The sequence below is a fragment of the Vicia villosa genome, linkage group LG4, assembly GCF_029867415.1.
Source record: "Vicia villosa cultivar HV-30 ecotype Madison, WI linkage group LG4, Vvil1.0, whole genome shotgun sequence".
Lineage (NCBI taxonomy): Eukaryota > Viridiplantae > Streptophyta > Magnoliopsida > Fabales > Fabaceae > Vicia > Vicia villosa.
The window spans coordinates 179863486-179889828 of record NC_081183.1 but is presented as its reverse complement, the minus strand read 5'-3'; the positions used below and the strand labels follow the sequence as shown (position 1 = coordinate 179889828).

The window sequence follows — 26343 nt, the reverse complement described above, 5'->3', positions numbered from 1 at the left end:
CTGTTTTTCTGATAAAAATTGAGATATGTCTTTCTAAAAAATTATGTAATTTTATAATTCTAAAATATTTAATAATAAATATTTGAATTACTAGATATCAAATCTACGCTATTAATTTATAACAAACAAGTTTAAATATTTTTTTTTACTATTTTTAAAACTAAAATCAATTTTTTAATCTATAACAAACAAATTCAATATCTAAAAAAACAAACTTTAAATATGGTAAACGAATTTTGCTTTTCTTTTTTTTATTTGATAAATACTTCTTACATAGGTTGTGAAAAAGTCCAGATTCATAAAAATCTTATTTAGTAAATAATTTAGTATTCCTTGACCAAAAATAAATAAATATTAAAACTAAATTAAGATCATAGTTGTGGTGAGTTTGTAAGACTATAAATAAAATGAATGAATTGTCAAGTTTTGCCACATGTCAATTATTCTTCACATATTCTCCCAAATATCTCGGTTATTCACAGCTCGTTTGATAAAAATATAAAACAATTAATTTGGTTTGTGATTTCATGGCCTGCAATACAGCTCCATTGACTTGTGCCTGATTTATGCTTCCTTTTTATGTACTTCTTAAAACACCACAACACAATTCTAATTTTCTTTCTCTTCCAAAACAATTTCATATATGCTTTCTTCCCACAACTTGATTCTTTTGTCAAGGTATGTTATCAAAACATGATCATCCTTATTTGTTTTGGTTTAATGTAAATGTAGTTTTTTTTCATTCTATTTGCTTGTTTTAATAGGTTTGATTTTTTGTGTCATATTCCTTGTTGTTTTTCTTTACTTTTCAAATAGCAAAGGAACATAACTTTTTGTTTATAAATCAAAGTAATTATAGGTGAGATGATGATAATCATTTGATTAACATTCAGGTGTACTTTTATCTCTTACAACTCATTCAAACAATTTTATGATGAATTTAGATGTTTTTCTATGTATCAATATCTTGGGCTCATATTCCTCAAAGTGTACCTTTCTTATCTTTGGGATGCTTTCTTTTGTTCTTTGCAAATTCATAGCAATTTCTTTTTCTATGTTGTATAAACATCATTACCACTTATTTTCAAAGAACAATAAGACATGTAGGTCCTATATAATATAAGAAGAAATAAAGTAAAAGAGGACATTATTAATTTAGGCTCTAAATATGTAAGGGTTTGACAATGTTGTCCATAACATTAATGATCTTTTAGAATGATTCTTTTGGTCACATTAGTAGGACAATTTTTTTGAATGACATTCACCAACATAATTGAATTTCTTCAATATCAAATGTGTCTGAATTAGTCTCAATTATTAATAAGAAAATCAACAACTTATGACTCACTTTTGAAGAGTCAATCTACCTCATTGAGGTAGAATGACGTAAGCGGATGATTCAGGATTCAATCCATAACAATGACAATTCTTCGTACTTCTCATTATGTATTAATATATATACTTATAAATCAACAATTTAGATTAATTACTTTCTTTTTGCAGAGTGTAGGTTGTATCAAGAATTTCTTAGCTTAAATACCTAAAATTATATATGGCAACAAAACCTAAAGAGAGTAGTACACTTGTTGGGAAAGAGAAGAAGAAGGTCCCATCTTCTACTTCTATCCCTACACCAACCAAAAGGATCGCAAAACCATCCACAGCCATCAAAAGTAACTCAACCACCCCATCAGAGAAAAACAGTCCAAGCTCTCTAAAACCTACAACAAATTTCAGACAGACCAAAACTGAGCCTGCAAACAGCCCAAGCTCTCTAAAACCTACAACAAACTTTAGGCAGACCAAAACTGAGCCTCCAATTAAGCCTCCTGCAATAAGAAGAAGATCATTTGATAAACCACTCTCATCTTCAAACTTAACAACACAACCCCCTCCTTCAAGACTACATAAAGCTCTTGTATCTCCTGGTCCTAGAGAAAGATCTACTTCACTAAACACTAGATCTCCCAATGTTCCGGTTAAAAGCGTCAACCCTTTAAAACCTATTTCAGAAAAGACACCAAGTGATGCAAAAACTAAGCTAGTATGGAAAAAGGCTGCAAAGAAGATCACAGCCCCTAATAGCAATATTCCTAATTCTAATGCTACAAAGAAGGTATCTAAAGATGATCATGCGGCTTCTGTTAGTCCTGCAAAGACCAAATCTGTCGCTACAGATAAAGATTCATCAACTGTTGAAACTGAAGATGTTAAGGAAGTTAAAGAAGTTGCAAATGAAGAAGTTAAAGAAGTTGCAAATCAAGAAGTTGAGGTGATAAAAGTGGAGAATGAAGAACCTGCATCTCATGAGAATGTTTCATCAGATGTCAACTCTGAAATAGTACATGAGCATGAACATGAACATGATAATCAAGTTCTCGAGGATTCTGGCACACCTCAAAATCAAGTTGATGATGAGAAAGTCATTTCTACAGTTTCAGAAGAAGCGGAAAAGGAGTCACAGGAAGAGAAACATGAAGTTGAGCATGAAGAGAAACATGAAGTTGAGCATGAAGAGAAAGAGAACAATGATGGGAATCAACCAGAAGAAGTTAACCATTCTGAGGTTGAAAGGGAAGAAGGTGTGAATGAAAACGAACAAAACGAAAGTGTGATTGTTAAGGAAGATGAAAAAAGCGAGACCAGTGAAGAACAGGGAAGAGAAGAAAAGGAAACTGTTGAAGGAGGGGTAAGTGAAGAAGTTAAAGAAGTTGAAGTAGAAGCTAAGGCTGAGGTAGCGAAACCGAAGCAACAAGTAGCAGGAGGGGGAAACGGGAAGAAGGAATCTCAAGTATCTAATGACATGATTGAGGAGACTGCAAGCAAGCTGTTGGGGAGGAAGAACAAGGTCCTTGCATTGGCTGGAGCATTTCAAACTGTCATTGATCATCAAGCCAAATGATCCATGCATATGCATGTCAAGTGAGACTACTTTGCTGTCAGATGTATTTTATGTGAGACTATACTTTTGCTGAAACGATTCATGGAAGGGAGCAGTTTTGGAGAGAAATTAGAGTTATAATTGTTTAATTGAAAATTCATTTGTTGATCTTTAAAAAACATTGTTATATGTATGTATGTGTGTGGCAATTACAATTTCAACTATTGATTTTTCAATTACATTCCCACTTTCATATTCTATTCTTTCATATATTGCAATACATTAAGTGACAGTTAACTGGAAATGCAGTTAACTAGAAAATTTTCATTTACCCAGGTGGAAACTACTTGATTTTAAGCCTATGCATTTTTTGACACCACTAAAATTAAATTTGACATTTAGGTACAACTAAATACGTTATATTATCATCTTCTGCAAAGTGAAAGGTCTGTCCCTTTCCCTTCAGATACAGGTTTTATAAGTCTTTTCAATTGTTCTAATGTAAAAACACCAACAGCTCTACAGCCGTATGAAGTAGCATACACGTCGGTGCAATTTACAATGATAACCATTGGGTAACCCTTCTCCAAAATTAAATCAATTACATGACCAACAGATGTCGAAGCCATAACACTGGGAGGAGGGCTCCTCATCATTGTTGAAAGTGAAGCATCCAACTGCATAATAAATTCATCACAGTATTAGATAGTTAGAAGCCAAATCAGAAATTGACAACCATATTTCGAAAAATGTCTATCATTGACAATATATTGATGTATCAATGTCTGGGATTGTGCATTAAATATTAATATAAATTATGTTAAAACATTTTTGTAACTCAATTGTTGTTTTCTAACAAAGCATGAACGTGTTTGCCTTTACTGGCCCAGGACAGAAAGTACATGCATTAGTGTTTGCTTCTCTCCAGGTCCATGACTTGAAGACTCCAGAATGCGTATATTTATAGTAACACTATTTCTTCAAATGATAATCTCAAAAACATACCTGATTGCAGTCTTTGCGGTGCAACAACCCAGTACAACTTCCCCACTCATCTACAATAGGAACTACAGCATCATTAAAGAAACGCATTACCACATTCTTCAGCTTTACGGTACCTTGTAGTGGCCGAGTTGCTTCAAATGGTATCATGAAACCCTCAACCGGTTCAGAAGGTGAAACCTAAACCACGAGATTGCATAATAAGATTATATACAAGTTCTCTAAGAAAAAAAGAAGAAACTGCTGAAAATGCAACAAAGTGCAATATAAAACAAACAGCCAAAGACCGGAATCATGGCAAACATTTGTGAATTGTGAATATATAAATAAAAGCGTGAAAGCCTGCAAAACATTTAATTTGAGACAAAGCAGGTTCATATGCATGTACAAACAAAGCACACCTGTTCTTCGATTTAATATAGCTCAATGCTAAGGATGTCAATGAACATATATTTAGTTAGTACCTGAGGAAGTAAGAACGGATTGAATAAAGATGCTGAGAATCCCAACAAGGCCTCAATGCGAGAAGCAACCTAAATTACATAAGCCAAGAAAATAGTTGAGAATCTGACCAGCTGACAACATTAGCATTTTCCGAAGGGGAAAAAATCAAATGCCTAACAGCTTGTTCAGAAAATCACTTTCGAACAATATTTGGCAACTGTTAAAAAGACACCACAATATCAATTGAAGTACCAGTTGTCATAATATTTAATGTGATGAGAAACACCAAAATCAAGAAACTTGTCAGATGTTTTTTATAATAATCAAATCGGACCAGATATATAAATTAATGTCAAACTTAAAAATCTACTAAATGAATGTATTTTAAGACAACAATATTCATGAAAAATTATTTACACACCATGCCTCCATGACTTGTCCAGGATATGCCCTTCCATCTTGAAACAATATATGTAAGAGTTTTAATAGCGACATCAACCTGGCGTAGAAAAACATGCATAAAATGTCAAGAACAGGTGAATTAATAACTTCTTCATCCCAATCAAAATGTTGAAAATTTGAAACAGAAACATTAATAAAACCTGGCCAGCGTTCAAGGCTGCTTCCATTAGAAGGTGGTCAGCTTCTTCTTGGGCAACTGGTAAGATGGTTCCTGTAGTATCTGGCAAAATCCGCTTATGCAAATTTTTAACAAGATGATAATCTCCTCGAAAAGCAAAGGGGCGCATTATGGAAAGATAGAGATGAGGCTTTGGTCTCAACTCTCGTTTCAAACCAACCTGCTTCTGTATTTCTCCAAAAATACACAGAGCACCTATAAACCCCATGATAATTCAATTATATGACGAACAAAATAGAAATTTATTGACGAGTTGATGAAACAAAAGGATTGATCAAAAGCACTAATAGAGTAGTTATTAAAGAAAAATACTAACAGTATCTATTCAAGCTTCTTTAAAAATGAAATAAGTATTGAAATTCGTAACAGTAGATTTTCATTCTTTTGTTAGGTTTAAAATCATTATTTTTGTGCAACACCCATATACCTAATGTTTTAACTTGCTATGTGGTTCAACTGCGCACTTAACTGAAAGTTTGACTTGTCCTCATGAGATGAGACATAAGCTTTCAGTAAAATTTATAATAAAATATTAATCTCATTCATCAATATTTGACCCTCCAATTCAAGAGACTGGTAGAACCCATTAATTTCACAGGCATAATTTTGACTAGCACTTTGTGAATATCTTACTCAACCCATTTCTCATTCCAAATACCATAAACATTTATCTTTTATTCCTGAGGCTGAAACTATCTCCAAGCAACTAAAGATACCCAGAATCAAATGAAAGCATACCCTTAAATGAGCCACATTTTAGTAGAGCATCAACTGTTGCAGTGTAAGCAGTTCTATCAATGTATAACTCAGAACGATATTTCATTTCCAGCACTATTTGCATAACTGAAACGAGATCATTTGCCTGCCCGCAACCCTGCATTAAAAGAGCGAAACTGAGAGAGGTTCTACCAAAGAACCCTCCTAAAGCGCCGATAGAATTTATAGTAGAGGCCATAACTAAATTTGGCTAAAGTAAATGTTCAAGGCATGTCATTTTCACACATGACTGCTAAAACAAAGAGAACATAAGTAATCATTAAAATATAACAATTGCAAGCAGCTGAAATCAGTGAACCTGACTACGGACATCAACGATCAAAACATTTTAGAGAATAAAACCAAACTTGATTTAAATGTTAATGGTTTTGTATTACAACAAATTAATCTTACAAGGGAGTAAATTGGAGAAATCTGACCTTGAGCAATGTTGTGTATGTAACGATATCTGGAAACAGATCATCACGGAAAAATTTCTCCGCTTTTTCCTAAAAATATCGAAGGTTGAAAATCTGAAGTTCCATATCTACTACCACAAAACTATTAAACTTAAATTACAAATGCAAGGTATTACCTTCATTTCGGCAAATAATTGCATGGCAACATCCAACTTTTCACTCTGAACACATGCTAAAATGAGTGTGTTATATGTGAGCCTGTCAGGCATTATTCCTTGATGTAAAATTTCATTGAGCATGTTTATTGCAGCGTCAGGACAGCCTGAGTTTATATGCCCCTAAATTAGAGGTGGAAAAATAAGCATTCAAATTATTTCTGTTCAGAAGAATATTTGCAATCTCTACCACTGAAATATGCTACTCATAATGAAATTTTCTCCCTACTGATCAGAAGAAAACCTTCATTAATAGGTTGTATACTGAGACTGAAAAATGTTCGCCTTCACGAAGCACAAAACCATAACAGGCAAGGAGGCCATTTGCACGACGCAAGTCTCCTGCACTATAGCATTGCAAGTAAAACATCACCAGTCAACAAGAATTTTTCATAAATTTCTTCATAGACTCAAACCAGAACAGATATCCAGCATCTTAAATATAGAAAACCAACTAAATATCAACTGCACAAAAACATTTTCTATTTTCAATTACTTTATACAATTTTGCATGTAAAATCATGCAATGCAAATGCAAAAAAAAAAAAAAATATCACGACAAAATCAAAAGAAAAGTATATGTTGCAAGGCGAGAGAACTCAGAAAAGAAGACCTTCTAATATCATAAAAATTAAAAACAACTCCAGTAACTCAACTGGGGCAAGTACCAGTGAGAATGAAATGTCCGACTCACCTGCTTCTGCTAAGGCATTTAGCAAACCAAAGACCAATGGTGCTGACAACTTTGGACTTCCCACAGCAGTACCCTTTTCAACAGATTCAAGCAATCGAAAAGCTTCATCAAATCTCCGTGCCTTGCCTAAACCCTTAATAAAATTTAAGTAGAAATACAATCAAGCTGAAATATAAGACATGATTAAAAAGCATACGACATTGAATTGTTAGATAGAAAGCAATCATTGATACCGTTAGAGTACGTCTGGATGGAGGGACTTAAAGCCAGAGGAAAGGGACAGTTAAAGGTTTTTCATTTTTAAATGAAAAATATATAAAATGATTATAAAAGTTAATAATGGGTGACTGTAAATTTATAGGTTATTGGTTAATATTTCCTTTCAATGACCCAAAAAAATTAGTCTTATTCACTAGTTTGAGTTAGCTGCATGAATCACACAACATTAGAGTATCCTAACATAAATAATGTTAGACTATTTAAATATAAATCTTTAGTAGAATAGCCAACAACTTCCCTCGGGTTCTCTTTAACTCTACCTATTGGACTACCATTCACTTGACTTTGATTGGTCTGTTATTGTTAGTTAAGAAGTTGTTACTGGTAAGTTAAATAGTTAGTTCGTTAGTTAAATAGTTAGTTAGTTAGTTAGTCAATTAGTTAACGGGTAGTAAGTAGTTCTGTTGAGAGGTAGTTAGGCCAAATAAGGCGTGCTACCTATAAATAGAGAGAAGGATTAGAGAGGGGGTTATCGACTTATCATGTAATTTGTTAGGAATAGGGTCTTTTGGCATTGGGAGGTAGGCAGCCCCGGGAAGTGCTGCCATTGTTTATAATCAAAGAGTATTCTTCCCCAACTAAAACGAGAATTTAACAACTTTTCGTCAAAGCTTTCCTCGATAGGAGGTGCTATCCTAATAACCTTTCATGTAATAGAGTCATTAACAATCATCCATTATAACATTAAACTCAAATTCTTATTAGAAACTTCACTACCCAGCACATAGTCTCACAAAAAGCCACTTAGCAGTAAAATTAGCTTAATAGCACTTTACCATCATAGATTAAACTCTACTCATTACTCCATTTCATAACAAATAATCTCTCATTAATTTCCTGCCATTATTGCTTTTGTTAATTTAAAATGAAAATTCTACTCTATCTAAACATACCTAATTAATCATTCAGTTTATTTTCCATCACCAGAATACTTAAATTGAAACCAAAACAAAACAAAAAATATAAATAAATACCTTCAAAAGTGTACCATAGGTGACAGTATCCACACCACAAGCTTCTGGACATTTCATCTCTTCGAAAATCCTAACAGCCAAATCAATATCACCGCAACGAACACAAGCCTCCATAACCGCATTCATCACTATCGTATTCAACTTCCCGAAACGTTTCTTCGCTACCTCAATTTCATTCAAAATCTGAAACCAAAACAGTAATCAAATTAAATTAAATTAAACTATTACAGTAGAAAATACTGGTTGTTATTTGCTTGTTGAACACGAACCTGACGAAGCTGTTTTCTGCGAGTGAGTTGAACTATACGTGAGGTGAGAATTTTGAGATTCGATTTGCGAGTGGTGGTGGTTTTTAGCAAACGACGTCGTGTTGGAGGAGAAGAAGAACAGGAAGAAATTGGAATGTATGAGGAACGGAGTGGCTTTATGTGGAAGGAGGAGAAAGCGTGAGTTAGAAGCATTTTGGATTGTAAGGTTATTCGATTCTATCCATTCGCCATGGAAGTTGAATGAAGAAAATCTCACTCTCTGTAATCTGTTATCGCTGGCACTGTCTCAGTGAAACCTGATTTGGGCCAAAGAGTAGTGACAACACGGTAGTGGGCCTTGTCTTGTTCAAAGCCCATTAAGTAGCAATTTATCTCCCACAGTTTAGCTTCAACTCACACCCCCTTATTTTTTATGAAAATACTATTATATATTTTAACTAATAGGTAAATGAAATAATAGGTAAATACTATTATTTTTTATGAAAATACTATTATATGATTTTTGTATGATGTAGAAAAAAGAAGTATTGTGATAAACATATACGTCATTTTTGAAGAAATCAAGCAAGTGTATCATCCTATAATCGGTTACAGATAGAGTGTAACCAATTACAGCAATGAGAATTTTGTTCCTGCAGTGTTAGAAGGTATAGAATCAACCCCCGTTGAAGGCCGAAGGAAAGATAATGTGGGAAGATCAACAAGACAAGTTTTCCTTCAAGACTCCAAGATTGTAAGTTATTCCAAGATAAAGAAATCAATGACGATGGTGATTCTGCCCATTTTTTACTTATGGGCGAATTTGAACCTGTTAAAACGGAGGAAGCCTTGAGTGATCCAAAATAGATTTGTGCTATGAAGGAGGAGTTGGAATCGATATAGAAGAATAAGACTTTGGAGCTAGTTTATTTGCCTCAAGAGAAAAGTCATATAGATGTGAAATGCGTGTACATGGTGAAAGAAAATCCCAAAGGAGGGGTTGTGAAGCACAAAGCTAGGTTGATAGCTAAAGGATTTTTTTCAAAAATAGGTAATAGACTTTGAGGAAGTGTTCACACTGGTAGCAATGATTGAGACCATCTAATTGGTTGTTGGGATTGAAAATAACAACAACTAGTCCATTTATCATATGGACGTCAAATCTGAGTTTTTTAAAAGACCGTTGGAAAAAAGAGGTTGATGTTGAACAGCGCACTGGTTTTGTTGTGAAAAACCAATAATCAAAAGTTATATAAATTAAAGAAAGTGTTGTACAATTTAAAACAAGCTCGGAGAGCTTGAAACATGAGGATAAATGGTTTCTTGAAATATATTGGCTTCAACAAATGCGTGTTTGAACATGGTATATGTGTGTTAAGAATGATGCAACTAAAAGATTGATAAGCAGGATGAGTATAAGCAGGATGTTAATCCAACTTAGTATCGTAGAATGATTGAATCCTTTGGTTACTTGTGCAATACAAGGCCAAATATGGTGTTTAGTGTCGGTATTGTGAGCATACTCGTGAAAATATCGAAGGTGTCTCACTTGGCAACAGTCAAGAGGATTCTAAGATACGTCAAATAATCTATTGGATGCTGAATTATCTTTCTCGCAATGAACATGTGTAGAAAAGGTAATTTACTCAAATATATTGATTACAATTGGTATAGAGATAAATATGACATAAAATCCACATTTGGATACATTTTTATGTTTGGAGAAACACCAAGCTCATGATGTTCTAAGAAGGAACTGGTGGTGGTGCTCTCTTCTTGTGAGGCCGAATACATTGCAGTTTCGTTGTGTACGTACCAATTTGTGTGGTTGAAGAATCTGTTGAAGGAGTTGGGTAGCGAAGAGGGTGACATTATAATGCTTAAGATTTATAAAGTTTCCACTATAAACTTACTAAGAATCCCACTGCACATGGGAGAAACAAGCATATTGACATGAGGTTTCACTACTTGAGAAAACTTATTAGTGAAGGAAGATTAGGTTAGGGAGTTATAGAAGTGAAGACCAAGTGGCCGATTTACTGACTAATGGAGTGTCAATTAAAGTTTAAAGAGATCGAAGAAGCATATGGGCATAGAAAACTGCGAGCACTTGAATTAAAGTGATGTGTTAAATGAAAAAGATAATTCTAATGCTTGCAACCGGTTATTGTGGGGTTGTACCGGTTACACCCTTTTGTCATAATCAAACAGAATCAAATTGTAATCGGTTGCAGCTTTGGTGCAACTAATTACATCTCAAACATGATCATTCAATAACCGATTACTATGTGGTTGTAACCGATTATAGCCGTTAGTTATCAGTTTTTTCGATTTGCTAATTGTACCTAAATCATTGTACTTTGTATGTAAATCCTTTAGATGTCTCATTAATAATTATGCCCCGTATATTTTTACCCTTAATTATTATTCCCTGTCATTCTCTCACTTTCTTCCTCTTCACACTCATTTATTCACCAATTTTATAGTTATTTAAACAGTAAATAAAAATAAAAATGTAGAAATCAATTTTAGAGTTAAAACTTACAAATTCGAACTTCATATTAGAATTAATTTTTTAAAAATTAATTAGACTACTTGATACTTTTCACATTCAAAGATGCTACTATAATCTATTTTCCACTTTCAAAATCAAATATAGATCCTTCCACTAAAACAGATACTAATATGATTGGTCTAGTCCATTCTTAGGCTTCTTTAGACTAACATCTCACAATTAATTTCCAACCATTTAAGTTATTAGATAATGTTTGGTCCACAATTGGCGAATCATATTATATTAGCTATAAAGCATGATTGAATTGGCAAATTGAATTCTTTATAGCTTTTGTTTCACATACACAAATGATAATAGGAACCATTTATTGTATAAACTTTATGGTAGAGGATATAATAGAGCAATGGCCCACAACTATAATTGCATGAATTTGAATGGACATTATTCTATTTATGTGAATGTTGTTAGAACAAGATTTGTTCTTATCAATTATCTTAGTTTTGATGATAACAATAATATGAATTTTGCTTAAGATAATATGGTACTCTAATCCAATGCAATTTCCCTTTCAGGAAATATATATAAAGAGTACGCATAATTCAGCGCTCAGAAGTTGTATCTCAAATGGTTCAGCATGCAACATCAGAACATGGTCTAGCAAGACATCAGAAGATGGTCGAAGCAGAATCAGAACATGGGTCTATGGAAGCATCAGAAGAACATGAGATCAGAAGCACTGAAGATCAGAAGATGGTATCACGCTCAGAAGCACTTCAAGGTCAGAAGATCAGAAGATGCTATGCACCAAGCTGTTTTGACTCTGATGATATTCAAACGTTGTATTCACAAACATCAGATCAGAAGGAAGTACAGGTGGCAGACTACGCTGACTGACAAAAGGAACGTTAAAAGCTACTAAAGGCTACGTCAGTAGACACAGCGTGAACAAGGCTCGAGGTAGTTGACAAAAGCGTATAACATTAAGTGCAATGCTGTACGGAACACGCAAAGCATTAAATGCATTCAACGGTCATCTTCTCAACGCCTATAAATATGAAGTTCTGATGAGAAGCAAGGTTAACGATTCTGCACCAAAACAACTTATATCAAACTTGCTGAAACGCTGTTCAAATCTAAACTCAGAATCTTCATCTTCATCAACTCACTACATTGCTGTTGTAATATCTTAGTGAGATTAAGCTTAAACGTTAAGAGAAATATCACAGTTGTGATTATCGCTTTTAAGAAGCATTTGTAATACTCTTAGAATTACATTAAGTTGTAAGGAACTAGAGTGATCAGTGTGATCAGTATACTCTAGGAAGTCTTAGCAGTTGGCTGAGCAGTTTGTAACTAGAGTGATCGTGTTGATCAGAATACTCTAGGGAAGTCTTAGGAGTGAACTAAGCCTAGAGTGATCGTGTTGATCAGTAGACTCTAGAAAAGTCTTAGAGGGTATCTAAGCAGTTGTTCCTGGAGTGATCAGTGTGTGATCAGAAGACTCTGGAAGACTTAGTTGCGGACTAAGTGGAAAACCATTGTAATCCGTGCGATTAGTGGATTAAATCCTCAGTTGAGGTAAATCATCTCTGCGGGGGTGGACTGGAGTAGCTTCGTTAACAGCGAACCAGGATAAAAATAATTGTGCAATTTATTTTTATCGTCAAAGATTTAAAGTCACACTTATTCAATCCCCCCCTTTCTAAGTGTTTTTCTATCCTTCAATTGGCATCAGAGCGCCGGTTCTAAGGTGCAAGCACTTAACCGTGTTTAGAAAAGATTCAGGAAGAGAAAAACGCTTCATTTAAAAGATGGCTGGTGAAACTCCGACAAATCCACCTGCATCTACATCTGGCTCTGCTGAGCAATACAACGGAAACAATGGTTATACTAGACCGCCGGTATTTGATGGTGAAAACTTTGAATACTGGAAAGATAAACTGGAAAGTTATTTTCTGGGTCTAGATGGTGATCTATGGGATCTTCTAATGGATGGTTACAAACATCCAGTAAATGCCAGTGGCGTGAAGCTGTCAAGGCAAGAAATGAATGATGATCAAAAGAAGCTTTTCAGGAATCATCATAAATGTAGAACTGTTTTGCTGAATGCTATCTCTCATGCTGAGTATGAGAAGATATCTAACAGGGAAACGGCCTATGACATATATGAGTCCTTGAAAATGACTCATGAAGGAAATGCTCAAGTCAAGGAGACTAAAGCTCTAGCCTTAATCCAGAAGTATGAAGCCTTCAAGATGGAAGATGATGAAGACATTGAAAAGATGTTTTCGAGATTTCAAACTCTGACTGCTGGATTGAGAGTTCTTGACAAAGGATACACCAAGGCTGATCATGTGAAGAAGATCATCAGAAGCTTACCCAGAAGATGGGGTCCTATGGTGACTGCATTCAAGATTGCAAAGAATCTGAATGAAGTTTCTCTGGAAGAGCTGATCAGTGCCTTGAGAAGTCATGAAATAGAGCTGGACGCAAATGAGCCTCAAAAGAAAGGTAAGTCTATTGCATTAAAATCAAATATCAAGAAATGCACTAACGCTTTTCAGGCCAGAGAAGAAGATCCTGAAGAATCAGAATCTGAAGAAGAAGATGAACTGTCCCTGATCTCCAGAAGGCTAAATCAACTCTGGAAGACCAAGCAAAGGAAGTTCAGAGGCTTCAGAAGTTCAAGGAAATTTGAACGTGGAGAATCTTCTGATGAAAGAAGATTTGACAAGAAGAAGGTCATGTGCTATGAATGCAATGAGCCTGGACACTACAAGAATGAATGTCCAAATCTTCAAAAGGAAAGTCCCAAGAAAAAGTTTCATAAGAAGAAAGGTCTTATGGCAACCTGGGATGAGTCAGAAGATGATTCAGAAGATGAGCAGGCTAACTGTGCGCTGATGGCGACAGAAGATGACGGATCAGAATCTACATCAGAATCAGATTCTGAAGAGGTATTTTCTGAACTTACTAGAGATGAGTTAGTTTCTGGTCTAACTGAACTTCTGGAACTCAAGTCTCAGATTAGTCTCAAATACAAAAAGCTGAAAAAGCAATTTGAATTTGAAACAAAGAAGCTTGAGTTGGAAAATTCTGAATTAAGAGAAAAACTTTTAAAATTATCCAATAATGTTGGATCTCCTTCTGATTCAGAGAAATCCACTCCTAGTCTAAACCATATTCTGAAAGAATATGATTTAAGTTTCAGGAAGTTCTTATCTAGAAGTATTGGCAGAAGTCAGCTAGCTTCTATGATATATGCCGTATCTGGAAACAAAAGAGTTGGCATTGGTTTTGAGGGTGAAACCCCATACAAACTTGAACCTGTTGATGAAATGAAAATTACATACAAGCCATTGTATGATCAGTTCAAGTATGGCCACTCTCATGATATTAGGCACACTTCACATGCTCAAAGTTTTCACATAACACACACCAAGAAGCATGGGACACAACCTAGGAAATATCATGAAACTCATATTAAAAATTATCATGCTGTTCCTCTTATTGCTTATAATGTCAAACCCAAGTTCAATCAGAACTTGAGAAAATCTAACAAGAAAGGACTCAAGAAGATGTGGGTACCAAAGAAAAAGATTATTTCTTTTGCAGATTCTCTTGATAACAAAGAAGATAAAAGTCAACATGACATGTCTCCTGGACTCAAGTTGGTCTCAACACTTGAAGGGAAGAAAGATTGTCTTCCAAGTTCTGGTTCTTAAATCTGTTGAAGAAACTATGCTTGTAGGAGATCAGAAAAGAAGCTTATTAGTCTTGGAACCATCTCTGATGTTTGCCTCTAAGGCTTTGATGTTTCTTTCTTGATTATTCTGAATGCTCTAAATGCTACAGAATATACAACATTGAAACATTGATTGTGGACAAATCAAGAAACATCTGTTTTGATGATAAACTTGTTTCTGATGAAACAAAGAGCTTGAGAATCTCTGCAGATTCAGTTTTGTCTTATCAGAAGCTGCAGAACAAAGAAGTGAACCTCCAGAAGCTGTGTATATCAGAAGTAATGAATCAGAAGATCATTCAAATTTATATCAGCACACTTCAGAAGAAGTGTTTCCAGAAGAGAAAGTAGATCAGATCAGAAGCAGTGATCAGAATCTGAAGGCGTAAAGTCTTTTCTGAAATTTACAGCTGTCATCTATTATCTGATGGTGAACACGTATCTGTACGGTTAGTACAAAGCGTGCAGTTGAAAAGACGCCGACCTAGGTAACTGTTTCAAATCATTTCATTTACCACGTTCTCTCTCCTCACGTCACTCATCATTTAATAAAATTGATTTCCTTTGATTCTGGAACTGTTCAATTTATATTTCTTATTATTTTCCTTTTCAAATCCGTCTCTATATATTCTTTTCAAATCATATCGTACATCTTTTTCGCTCCTTTGTCTCTCTCTCTCTCTCTCCTTGCATTCTCTCGTTTGAAAAATTCTTAGCCGTTTTCTAAAAACCCTAATCGAAAACCCAGTTCGCTTCTCTTGCTCGTTTTTTGGTCATTCTGCATCAATGGCTGCCTCCTCATCCCAAAATGCTGAGTCATCTGTTCCTCATCATCTCCAAGAAGAAACGTTGCAACTTACTCCTGTTGTTGCATGCTCTATTCCCAAGAACAAATTAGAAGTTCTATGTGAACTTATTGTGGACTTTGACAACCTTGAAGAACATGGATTTAATCTTAAAGAAGACATCATCTTTCAAGGATGGACCTCGTTGTTTGCTGAGTTCGTTGGCCCAGTTTATCCAGATCTTGTCAAGGAGTTCTGGGCACATGCTGTGGTTGCTCCAAAATCAATACTTTCTTTCGTCCATGGAAAGTTTGTTGTTATTACTGAAAACATTCTTAGAGTGATGTTTGATTTGAAGAACGCGGAAGGAGCTTTTGAAATCGATAAAAGGGAAGATTGGGAAGAGGTTCTATCCACTCTCTATTCAAATGTCAAGAAAACAAAACACGTCAAGGAGTTGAGAGATATCTACAAAATCTGGACAAAGATCATTCTTGGGTGCTTCTACCATAGGAAAGCGACACATGCCGCTGACTTCATAAACAATGAGCAAAAATATATTCTTTATTGCATTGCCACTCAGAAGAAGGTTGATGTGGTCTACATTATCTTCAACCATATGTGGAAAGCAGTAAAGGATTCCAGAAACGCTTTCAGAAAAGAAAATGGTGGAACAATCATTCCTTTTGGTAGAATCATTACAAACCTTCTGGTGCATTCCAAGATTGTTGAGAGTCTGGAATCTGAAGGTATTGTGAAAGACCTTGCTGTCACATCTGGGGCTTGTCTGAACGCATTCACTTTAAAGAGGATGAACGTGATTAAGGCTATCATTAAGACTCCTCAACCTCTTGCTGGAACAACAATCAGAAGAGAGCCAGTTCTAGCTGAATTCAAAACCTTCTTCAATAGTGAGGTACCACAAGTCAGAACTAAGTATCTGAAATCACAAAAAGAGGATAAGAGTCTTAAAGATCAAGACAAAGGTGCTCCTATTAAAGTGAATCGTAAGAAGGAGGAAAGGACCAAAAGAAAGTCTGATCATCCTGCTGCTACCACCAATAAAGAAGTGATCCCAGAAGAAGTCATTGCAAAGGTTGCTAAGGCTGTCTCTGCTGATTTTGAGAAGAAAAAGAAGGAAGCTGAGAAAAAGAAGAAGAAGTCAAATGACGATGCTGAGATTGTTGAAGTTGTTGAGAAGAAGAAAATCAGAAAAAGGAAGATGATTATTCAAAGCTCAGATGAAGAAAATGCTGCTCAAGAGGCTGAGAATCAACCAGAAGTTCTGGCTTATGTCAGAAGGAAAGAAATCGCTAGCGTCAAAGCAAAGGTTATTGAAGAGCCGAAGAGTAAGAAGCAGAAAAAGACGGAGGATGTGGCCAAAGCTGTTCTGAGAGGTTCCAAAGGTTTATGCATTTCTGAACCTAATTCTGTTCCTGCTGTTTGTTCAGAAGCTGCACCAATAGAGATTGTCCCTACACCTGAACCAGAAAAAGCCACATCAGAATCACCTGTTTTTGCCCATGTTCTTACACCTCCATCTTCTCCTTTAACTATTCCTTCCTCTCCACCTACCATAAATCCTGTTCTGGATATACTACCCCTTCAAACTCTCCTTCCATCTCAACCTTCTCTCAATGCCTCTCTTGAACATACTCCCTCCACCTCTCAAAACAATCCTTGTGATTCTCCTTTTCCAACCTCTGCATCACATGAGCAGCTGCTCCGTGATTGCAACTACACTCCCAAGCCTCGTCCTGAAGCTGAAGTGGTAGTGTTAGATTCTGATACTGAAGCAGAATCTTCTTATAGGTTGGATAGAGAACCTCATCCGTACTTCACTTCCAAACCTGCCTTTTCAAAAACCCAAATAAAATCCCGCCCCGTATATCCTATTGGTGTAGTTTTTGAAAACATAAAGAGGAATATCAGAAGTACCTTTAATACTCTCAGAATCGCTGAAAGTTCTGGATTGAATGATGTTGCTATGCGGAACTTCTGGAGGATCTTTCGCAGAGAATCAGATGCTCTGTTTTTAGAACTTCAGGAAGCCTGTGTAGCTGCTGCCCCACGGCCTCGTGGAATTCTGAGGAATTATGAAGACTTCTGGTTTGCTCGTCTCAAAGGAAGATATCTTTTGGAAGAGAAGCCCTTCTTGGATGAGATGGAACAATTAAGACTTGCTGCTGCATTGGAAGCCAATCCTTGCAGGGAGATTGTGGTTTGGATACCTCAATATCCTGTTCTGCTCGGAGATTTCAAGACTCTCTTTGACTATCTGAGGGAAAACCCGTCTGAGAAAGATCCAAACTTGGTCATTCCAGAAGTTGTTGACCCACCAGCAGTTGAAGGTCCTTCTGCTCCAAGGAATCTAGCTGCCATTCTTCAGGCACTTGAGAATGGAGATTCGGAAATTCCTGCTGCAGAGTATGGAGATGCTTCTATGCAAGAAGCAGATGCTGAAGATCATGTTGCCAAAACTGTTCCTGTTGAGGAAATCCCTGCAAATGATCTATCTATGGAAGCTGCAGATCAACATGTCATTCCTGTAATTGAAAGCCGTGAAGCTTCTTCTGATGAATCTTCTCGTCTTGCAAGGACTCTAGAAGCGATTCAGAGGAGACAGGATGAGCAAAGCTCACTCAATGACAAGTATGATGCTTTCATTGAAAGGCAAGAAGGACACAACAACGATGTTAAAGCGATGCTGGCCAAGATTTTATCAAGACTAGGGCCATCTTAGATTGAGTCTGTGTTGTTTCTTTCTTTTCTTTGCATCTATTTTGGTTCTGTGCATCTGATCTTATCATTTTGTACTTCTGTACCCAATGGTTGAACCTTAATGAAATCATCTTCTTCCTCCACGTGTTCTGTTTTATTCATCTGAATCTTTTCTATTTTTTGATGATATGACAAAAAAGGGGGAGAAATACTGTGATAAATGATTTGATTTAATCAGTTACATTCACTAACAAGAACTGCAAGTTCTATATGGTTTGAGTGTTTTGCAGGTACAGAGAAGTGAAGTGAATCTTCAGAAGCAAACACAAGAAGCAAAACCATGGAAACTGAAGCAAGCTGAGTGCTGTCAAGCTTCAGAGATCAGAAGCAAGAAAGAAGAATGAATCAGAAGCACTGATAATAGAATTTGAATATCATTGTCTATTCTGTTCTGACAAAATTCTATTTGCTCTGATACATATAATGTTATGGCTCTGATACGTTATTTGCACTGATACATTATTTCAGCCTATATGGCTCTGATACATATAATGTGTTCAAACATACATTTTATGTTCTAACTCGTTCATGCTGACTTTTGTCGTTTAGTTTTTGTTCTGTAACATTTCAGGATGTAGAGATGCTCTGATGATGCTCTGGTACATTCAACAATGTTCTGATACAAATCTAGCATGAAGTGATGTTGGTAGACATTCAAAGTTCTGAAGCTATCCGAGGGAAGCAGAAATCAGAAGATGTGAATGTTCTAAAAGATCCAGAAAATTCAAGTTCTGAAGCTGTCCTGAATGGAAGCAGAAGTCAGAAGCTGTGAATGTTCTGAAGATCAAAGAAATTCAAGTTCTGAAGCTGTCCACGATGGAAGCAGGAATCAGAAGCTGTGAGTGTTCTAAGGATCTAAAGAAATTCAAGTTCTGAAGCTGTCCAATGGAAGCAGAAGTCAGAAGCTATGAATTCTCTGAAGGCAGAAGCTTATATGATCGTCTCTACCGAAATAATCAGGGAAGTCTTTTATCAAAGTTCTTCGAGTATTTATTTCAGGGGGAGATTATTTATCTCAGGGGGAGATTGTTAATCTCAGGGGGAGACATATTCATATGCTTATGCTATAGCTGTGTAATTTGTCTTTTGCCGTCTACTCTTTCTGATCGCAAATTCATATCATTTATATATGTTTTTGTCATCATCAAAAAGGGGGAGATTGTTAGAACAAGATTTGTTCTTATCAATTATCTTAGTTTTGATGATAACAATAATATGAATTTTGCTTAAGATAATATGGTACTCTAATCCAATGCAATTTCCCTTTCAGGAAATATATATAAAGAGTACGCATAATTCAGCGCTCAGAAGTTGTATCTCAAATGGTTCAGCATGCAACATCAGAACATGGTCTGGCAAGACATCAGAAGATGGTCGAAGCAGAATCAGAACATGGGTCTATGGAAGCATCAGAAGAACATGAGATCAGAAGCACTGAAGATCAGAAGATGGTATCACGCTCAGAAGCACTTCAAGGTCAGAAGATCAGAAGATGCTATGCACCAAGCTGTTTTGACTCTGATGATATTCAAACGTTGTATTCACAAACATCAGATCAGAAGGAAGTACAGGTGGCAGACTACGCTGACTGACAAAAGGAACGTTAAAAGCTACTAAAGGCTACGTCAGTAGACACAGCGTGAACAAGGCTCGAGGTAGTTGACAAAAGCGTATAACATTAAGTGCAATGCTGTACGGAACACGCAAAGCATTAAATGCATTCAACGGTCATCTTCTCAACGCCTATAAATATGAAGTTCTGATGAGAAGCAAGGTTAACGATTCTGCACCAAAACAACTTATATCAAACTTGCTGAAACGCTGTTCAAATCTAAACTCAGAATCTTCATCTTCATCAACTCACTACATTGCTGTTGTAATATCTTAGTGAGATTAAGCTTAAACGTTAAGAGAAATATCACAGTTGTGATTATCGCTTTTAAGAAGCATTTGTAATACTCTTAGAATTACATTAAGTTGTAAGGAACTAGAGTGATCAGTGTGATCAGTATACTCTAGGAAGTCTTAGCAGTTGGCTGAGCAGTTTGTAACTAGAGTGATCGTGTTGATCAGAATACTCTAGGGAAGTCTTAGGAGTGAACTAAGCCTAGAGTGATCGTGTTGATCAGTAGACTCTAGAAAAGTCTTAGAGGGTATCTAAGCAGTTGTTCCTGGAGTGATCAGTGTGTGATCAGAAGACTCTGGAAGACTTAGTTGCGGACTAAGTGGAAAACCACTGTAATCCGTGCGATTAGTGGATTAAATCCTCAGTTGAGGTAAATCATCTCTGCGGGGGTGGACTGGAGTAGCTTCGTTAACAGCGAACCAGGATAAAAATAATTGTGCAATTTATTTTTATCGTCAAAGATTTAAAGTCACACTTATTCAATCCCCCCCTTTCTAAGTGTTTTTCTATCCTTCAAATGTGATTCATGAAAAGTTAGCATGTCCCACGTCATCCATTTTTAGCCAAATGAGTTGGAAATCAAGTTAGAGACAAACCAAACACAAATGAGAGGCACGAGTGAGTGAGTAGAACAATAAGACTACACTTCAAATTTGATTCTTGTTCCACTTTGACTAAGGATACAAGTAGCAGCCCATGGTATTTTAATAACGATGTCAACAATTTATGTTTGTGTTTGGTATTCCGGTAAAGATAGTTAGTTGATTTTCATTGAATGGACCGGCCAAAACGGTCCAAGAGGAAGGAAGGCTCAAATTTAAGGTTTACCAAACACTATAAAAATAGATCAAACCTCGATCCATAATTAGCAAGAAGAAAAAGAAAAAAATAATCAATGTCATCTAAGTAATCTCACGATTTACTGCATTTTATGAGACTCCTTCACAATTCAGTTACAATAAACTCCTTTATATAAGAAAGAAAAACACGCAATTTGGATATATCTTTTCTCTCATTCAAAATTTCTCATTTATTCAAACACTAACTTAATTCAAACACTAACCTTAGTATTGAGGTGTTAACTTTGCAAGTTAACTTCATCCACCGCATCAAAATCAATATCAACCATAACACCATATTCAAAGCACACCGTTCCAATCATCATCTTATTCTCACGCGGAACAAAATTGAATTGAACGAAAATAATTTGTGTTTGAAGAAATTTCTAAGAAATGCATTAAATAATACTCCAAAGCTATAAATATATTTTAATGTAAAAATATCGTTTAGATTTAAAATTTATAAATCTTATCATCAAATAGAATTAATTCTAAAAAACTAAATCAATTCCACTCGAGAATTGTCAAATATGTTAAAAAAAAAACAATTCTATACATCATAATCAATTCTAAATGTTTCAAGATGTGTTTATATTTTTAGTTAATTTCTTTTATGTTTAATTGTAATTTTGATCTTCTTCTAATATTCACGTCCGTTCATGATGTCATGATTGGTGATTTAATGTCACAACAACATATATCCTCTCTTCTTAAATTGGACTCATTTGATGAAGAAAAAAACCCTTGAATCATTCACTTGCTAGGAGAGAAAAACGGGAACAGAAAATGTAAGTGGAGAGGCAAGGATATGAGGAAGTAAAAATGAGAAGAAGAATATAGGTCAAGAATAAGAGATGAAGAGGAGAAGGGAGATGAGGAAAAGAAGAAGAGAACACATTTTTAGGATTTAGGGTCCAATTGACTATTAAAAATCTTGTTCTATAATTAATATTTTTGTTTTTTAAATAAACAACTTAACTAACAAATTAAAATAATATGACATGAAATTAGTTGTTAATGTGTAAATGACATATCATCACTACCATTATCAGGTATTAAAAATTAGGCCTAAATTGAAAAGAAATTAAAGTAAAATAAAATTTAAAATAGAGATAAAAAATCTGAATTTTAAAAGGTTTAATATTTTTTTGTCATGTATGTTAACCTCAAAGGTTATTTTAGTCTTTTAATATAAAAAATTTCATATTTATCTTTTAATTCATCAAAATATTTCAGGTTAATCTTTTTCATATAATTAGTAATGAAAAACTCAAAAATTAGTCGCTAATTTCGTCACTAATTAAAAGAAAATGATTAAAATAATATGTTTTGAAAATTTTAGGGACCAATCTAAAACTTTTTTTTTAAATTAAAAGAGCAAAATAAACATCAAAATTAACATGCATAAATCAATTCATCTCAAATTTTTACTTGATTTAATGTATAAAACTAGTTCACATGCAAAGAGCAAGATGTAATATCTGATCTCCACTTTTCACTACATTCATCTTGATTTTGAACCGACTTTAGCGTTGAAGTGCTAACCATACAGGTCCACCCCACGCCGCAGTAAAGGATATCGAAGCCACTATTCATGATTATTTGTTTTTCAACTGCATTCATTTCTCGTTCCCAAACGGAATAGTGGCGCCATTTGTGGGTAACGACTTCCGAGTCCTATTATTTCCACAACTCCATCGAGTGAACATAGATGCTTCATATTTGAATTCCCGCGGCTTCAGATGTAATCTCCGATTTACCAGATCATAACCTTCTTAGGTCACCAAACCAATAACAAATTAATTTCTTATTCTTACGCTTTTCACGAATTCATGTTCGCTATCCAATTCCATCGTTCGCAACCTCCTCGGATCTCATAATCAATAGCGTTCAAAAGCGAACACGAAGATCTACCACAATCTATTTAATTAACCATCGTTTCAGCTGTGATTTATCGGATTCCGTATCTTTGATTTCCTCGAGAACTCCACAGAGCAGAAGAATGAAGGGTCTCAGATCCCGATGTAAGTTTACGTTGCAGGCTGAAGATAATTTCCATAAAGGTCATGCCAGAGGTTTGTGATCCATTCTCTAGTTCAACGTCTCATGTATTTTTCGTGGTTCCTTGGGTACTTATGGTGGCGGAGTCATGGATACGACTAGTTTATTATTAAAAGTGCCCATATACGACGAGTTCATAATTAATATTAGGCACCAATCAGATACTATAGTACCTTCTATAGGTACCGCATGATTTCCACTAGATACATCAAGGTCTCCTCAGGTCGGACCAAATAACAGCGGTTCGCTAAGCGTGCTCGAAGAAAGGTACCTCGAACTCTAGTTGCAATAAATATGTCGATAGTTACCTCGGATCACCATTTCGCCCTGCTCCCTAACTAGAGGACAAGAAGGTGGGTCTCTTAAAGAACGTTGTCCACATCCAACCATCCTCAAAGTCCAAGAGGGAGCCGACTCCTAGACCAGATCGCATAGGTAGATCGTTGCCTTTCTTTGAACTACTTGAGGTAGATACCTACTTCAGAGTAAGAAATGAGCTAGGAAGTTTCAACCTTGGTAGTGAAAAAACCACCTCGATGGGACATTCAACAGAGACACCCCCGAGATTTGAAGGTTTTGACGGTAATCCTTAAGTCATGTTCCCAATTAAGCCGATCATCCAATAATGTGCCGCAAGACAAATATAAAAGCAAGACGCTTCAACATTTTGTCCAACAAAAGAAGAAGCCTTAAAGAATCGAGGCTTACCCCAAAGTCCCAAAGGAAGATCTTTCATCCCAGAACCCCGGGAATAGACAGATACCAAAGACTCAGGACAACATCTGACCGCAACAGACTCACCATTAAAGGTCTATCTATCTATTCGTTTTATTGTTTCCTTGTAACGAATTCAATTCATTATAAAATGTATTTATATTTACGCATCAAATTCAATAATGCAAAGTATGAGAAAATGTTATAAAAGTTTCAGATTTAACATTATCTGACTTGACTATATATTTATAAACGAGTCAAATTTTAAGTTGCAATTCAATTTATAAGGTTGAATTAGGCCCGATCACAATGACCTTCGTGTCGTAGGTCTTATGATTTGATTGGTATGTATTTTGACAAAAATAAGTGAAGATCACTTGCATTTTGAAGCAAATCTTTATGTTTTCTCGTGTTTTTACCATATTAGTAGTATTTCGTGCAATCCAAATTCTAAATCAGATCGCCATCGAACTTACTTCCTTTATAGAAATTTAATCTATTGTCGTACACGATTTAAAAAATTATTAAAAATCTAATTTAGATAACCGACATTTCAATCGTATTTTAGAGACTCCTAATTTAATTATCTAAATTTAAAATCAATAAAGTTGCAAGTGGATTTTTCTTGTTTGAAGAGTTTTTAGAAATTTTGATAGATTTTAAGAATTTTTATAAAAAAAGTGTATGAGGAAAAACTTATGATCCAATAAATCAACAATTCTTACCTATCGATTATCGATTTTTAGGAGTCAATCTCTAATTTCACTCCATTCATGTGTGACTATGAGTAAAAATTAAACAAGGAACAATCAACCATATGAGAATTTGAGTTTCCTATTCTCAAATAAGCATCACATATCACATATGAAAACATAAAAAGGGTTAAAACTCCATCTATACAAAAAAAATTAAATTAAAATCTCATTACTAATTACACAGAAACTAGTACTACATTTAATCCAAATGTTGTTCTTCATCATCATCATCATCTTCCTCCACCTCATCATGTTCTTGTAGATCCGCAAGAGAATAGCTCCTAGACTTAAAGCTCCCTAACCTAAGCCTCATATGACTAGCATAACTTTGAGGCATTCTATTTTCAAATTGCCTCATCATCACTTCATCTTGTTGCACATTCTTCTTTTCCTCCATTGAAGAACATGAAGATGATGGTGACTCTTTTGCTCTAACTTCTTTATCCACTCCATGATCTTCTTCATCTTCATCATCCTCATCCTCATCCACACGCAAAAGGGGCATTGATTTTGGATTGAAACAAGAATAAAAAGACTTTCTTGATAACTTAGATGCAATCAAAACCCTCCTCCTCTTGTTGAATGGATTCTCTTGCTTTTTCAGTTCATCCACATTTGTCACTTGAGATAGATCCGAAAACGATTTCGATTTTCCAATAAAATGATTCGATAATCCCTTCCTGATTCGCTTATATGAAACAAAAATCACAATCCCTTATCAGAAAATTTCACAACCAACCTTAAAAAAGTGATTAAATAAAAAGCTATAATCAAACCAAACAACAATCACATGCAAAACAACTTAACAAACAAAAATGATTAAGAGAATAAAAAGAGGAACTAACTTGGTTGGAAGAGAATCTTCTAACGAATCGAGAGAGTTCAAACCCTTGAACTTGCTCTGAACTTCTTCATCGTCTTCGCGGTCTCTCTTCGGAGAAACATCCTCGTTTTCGATGTCGCTGTCATCTGGTGTCCCGATCGACGACGAGCTCTCCGACGAGTCGCCGCCGGAGAAAAACGTTTTACCGGTCGGACGGTTCCCGGTGAACGGAGGTGATGACGGAACGTCGATGGAGAAAGAGGGACCCACCATAACATCCATTCACACGATCGAGACCAAAAAAACAAGAACTAACGAATTCACGAGGGACAGAGACAAAGGAAAGAGAAATACGAGGAACGGGTTTCACGCTGCCTAGGTTGTCTGAGAGCGGTTACAGTTTTTTTAGAGAGAGAAAAGAAAAAGAAATGATAATGTTATCGCCGGCGGAGAAATAACGAGGAAGAAAGAGGTTTATGCTGACGTGGAAATGACAGTGACAAAAAAAATTATGTTTTAATAGGATTAATTAATTATAATTATTGTGTGGGAAATGGAGTTGTGAATCCTTATCTACAACTTTAATGTGATGAAAGGATAAAGCAAAGTTTTAGTTTTGAGATTATGTTTTATTATTCTTTTTCTAAATTTGTTGTTTTTTTTTAATCTAGAAATGAAATTGTTTTATATTTATACATTTGACTCTTCAAAAAGGATGTGATTTGCTTAAAATATAGTAAAAAATAGTTTAATGAATGTTGACTATTGATGTAAAAGGTTAGAGAAATTCATTATTTAGTATGGATGGATTTCATTTGTTTTAATGAGTGACTAAATTAATAATTTTAGAGAAATTAAAGATTAATA

The 26343-nt window shown here is 35.3% G+C and overlaps 3 protein-coding genes across 3 annotated transcripts; 1 reads left to right on the top strand and 2 right to left on the bottom strand.

Annotated features, from left to right (window-relative positions):
• Window positions 1–517: 517 nt before the first annotated feature.
• LOC131596206 (uncharacterized) lies at window positions 518–3120 on the top strand. The gene is made up of 2 exons (XM_058868797.1): window positions 518–678; window positions 1504–3120. The coding sequence occupies exon 2, from the start codon at window positions 1553–1555 to the stop codon at window positions 2900–2902; it is 1350 nt and encodes a 449-aa protein (XP_058724780.1). The 5' UTR covers window positions 518–678; window positions 1504–1552; the 3' UTR covers window positions 2903–3120.
• Window positions 3121–3185: 65 nt separating this feature from the next.
• LOC131596205 (pentatricopeptide repeat-containing protein At5g10690) lies at window positions 3186–8865 on the bottom strand. The gene is made up of 12 exons (XM_058868796.1): window positions 8574–8865; window positions 8305–8487; window positions 7052–7184; window positions 6602–6699; window positions 6319–6480; window positions 6164–6232; window positions 5706–5841; window positions 4930–5162; window positions 4749–4826; window positions 4348–4416; window positions 3887–4063; window positions 3186–3558 (listed from the first exon to the last, which is right to left on the bottom strand). The coding sequence occupies exons 1-12, from the start codon at window positions 8763–8765 to the stop codon at window positions 3307–3309; spliced, it is 1782 nt and encodes a 593-aa protein (XP_058724779.1). The 5' UTR covers window positions 8766–8865; the 3' UTR covers window positions 3186–3306.
• Window positions 8866–24686: 15821 nt separating this feature from the next.
• LOC131600440 (protein OXIDATIVE STRESS 3 LIKE 4-like) lies at window positions 24687–25946 on the bottom strand. The gene is made up of 2 exons (XM_058872602.1): window positions 25499–25946; window positions 24687–25333 (listed from the first exon to the last, which is right to left on the bottom strand). The coding sequence occupies exons 1-2, from the start codon at window positions 25756–25758 to the stop codon at window positions 24853–24855; spliced, it is 741 nt and encodes a 246-aa protein (XP_058728585.1). The 5' UTR covers window positions 25759–25946; the 3' UTR covers window positions 24687–24852.
• Between the last annotated feature and the right edge of the window lie 397 nt (window positions 25947–26343).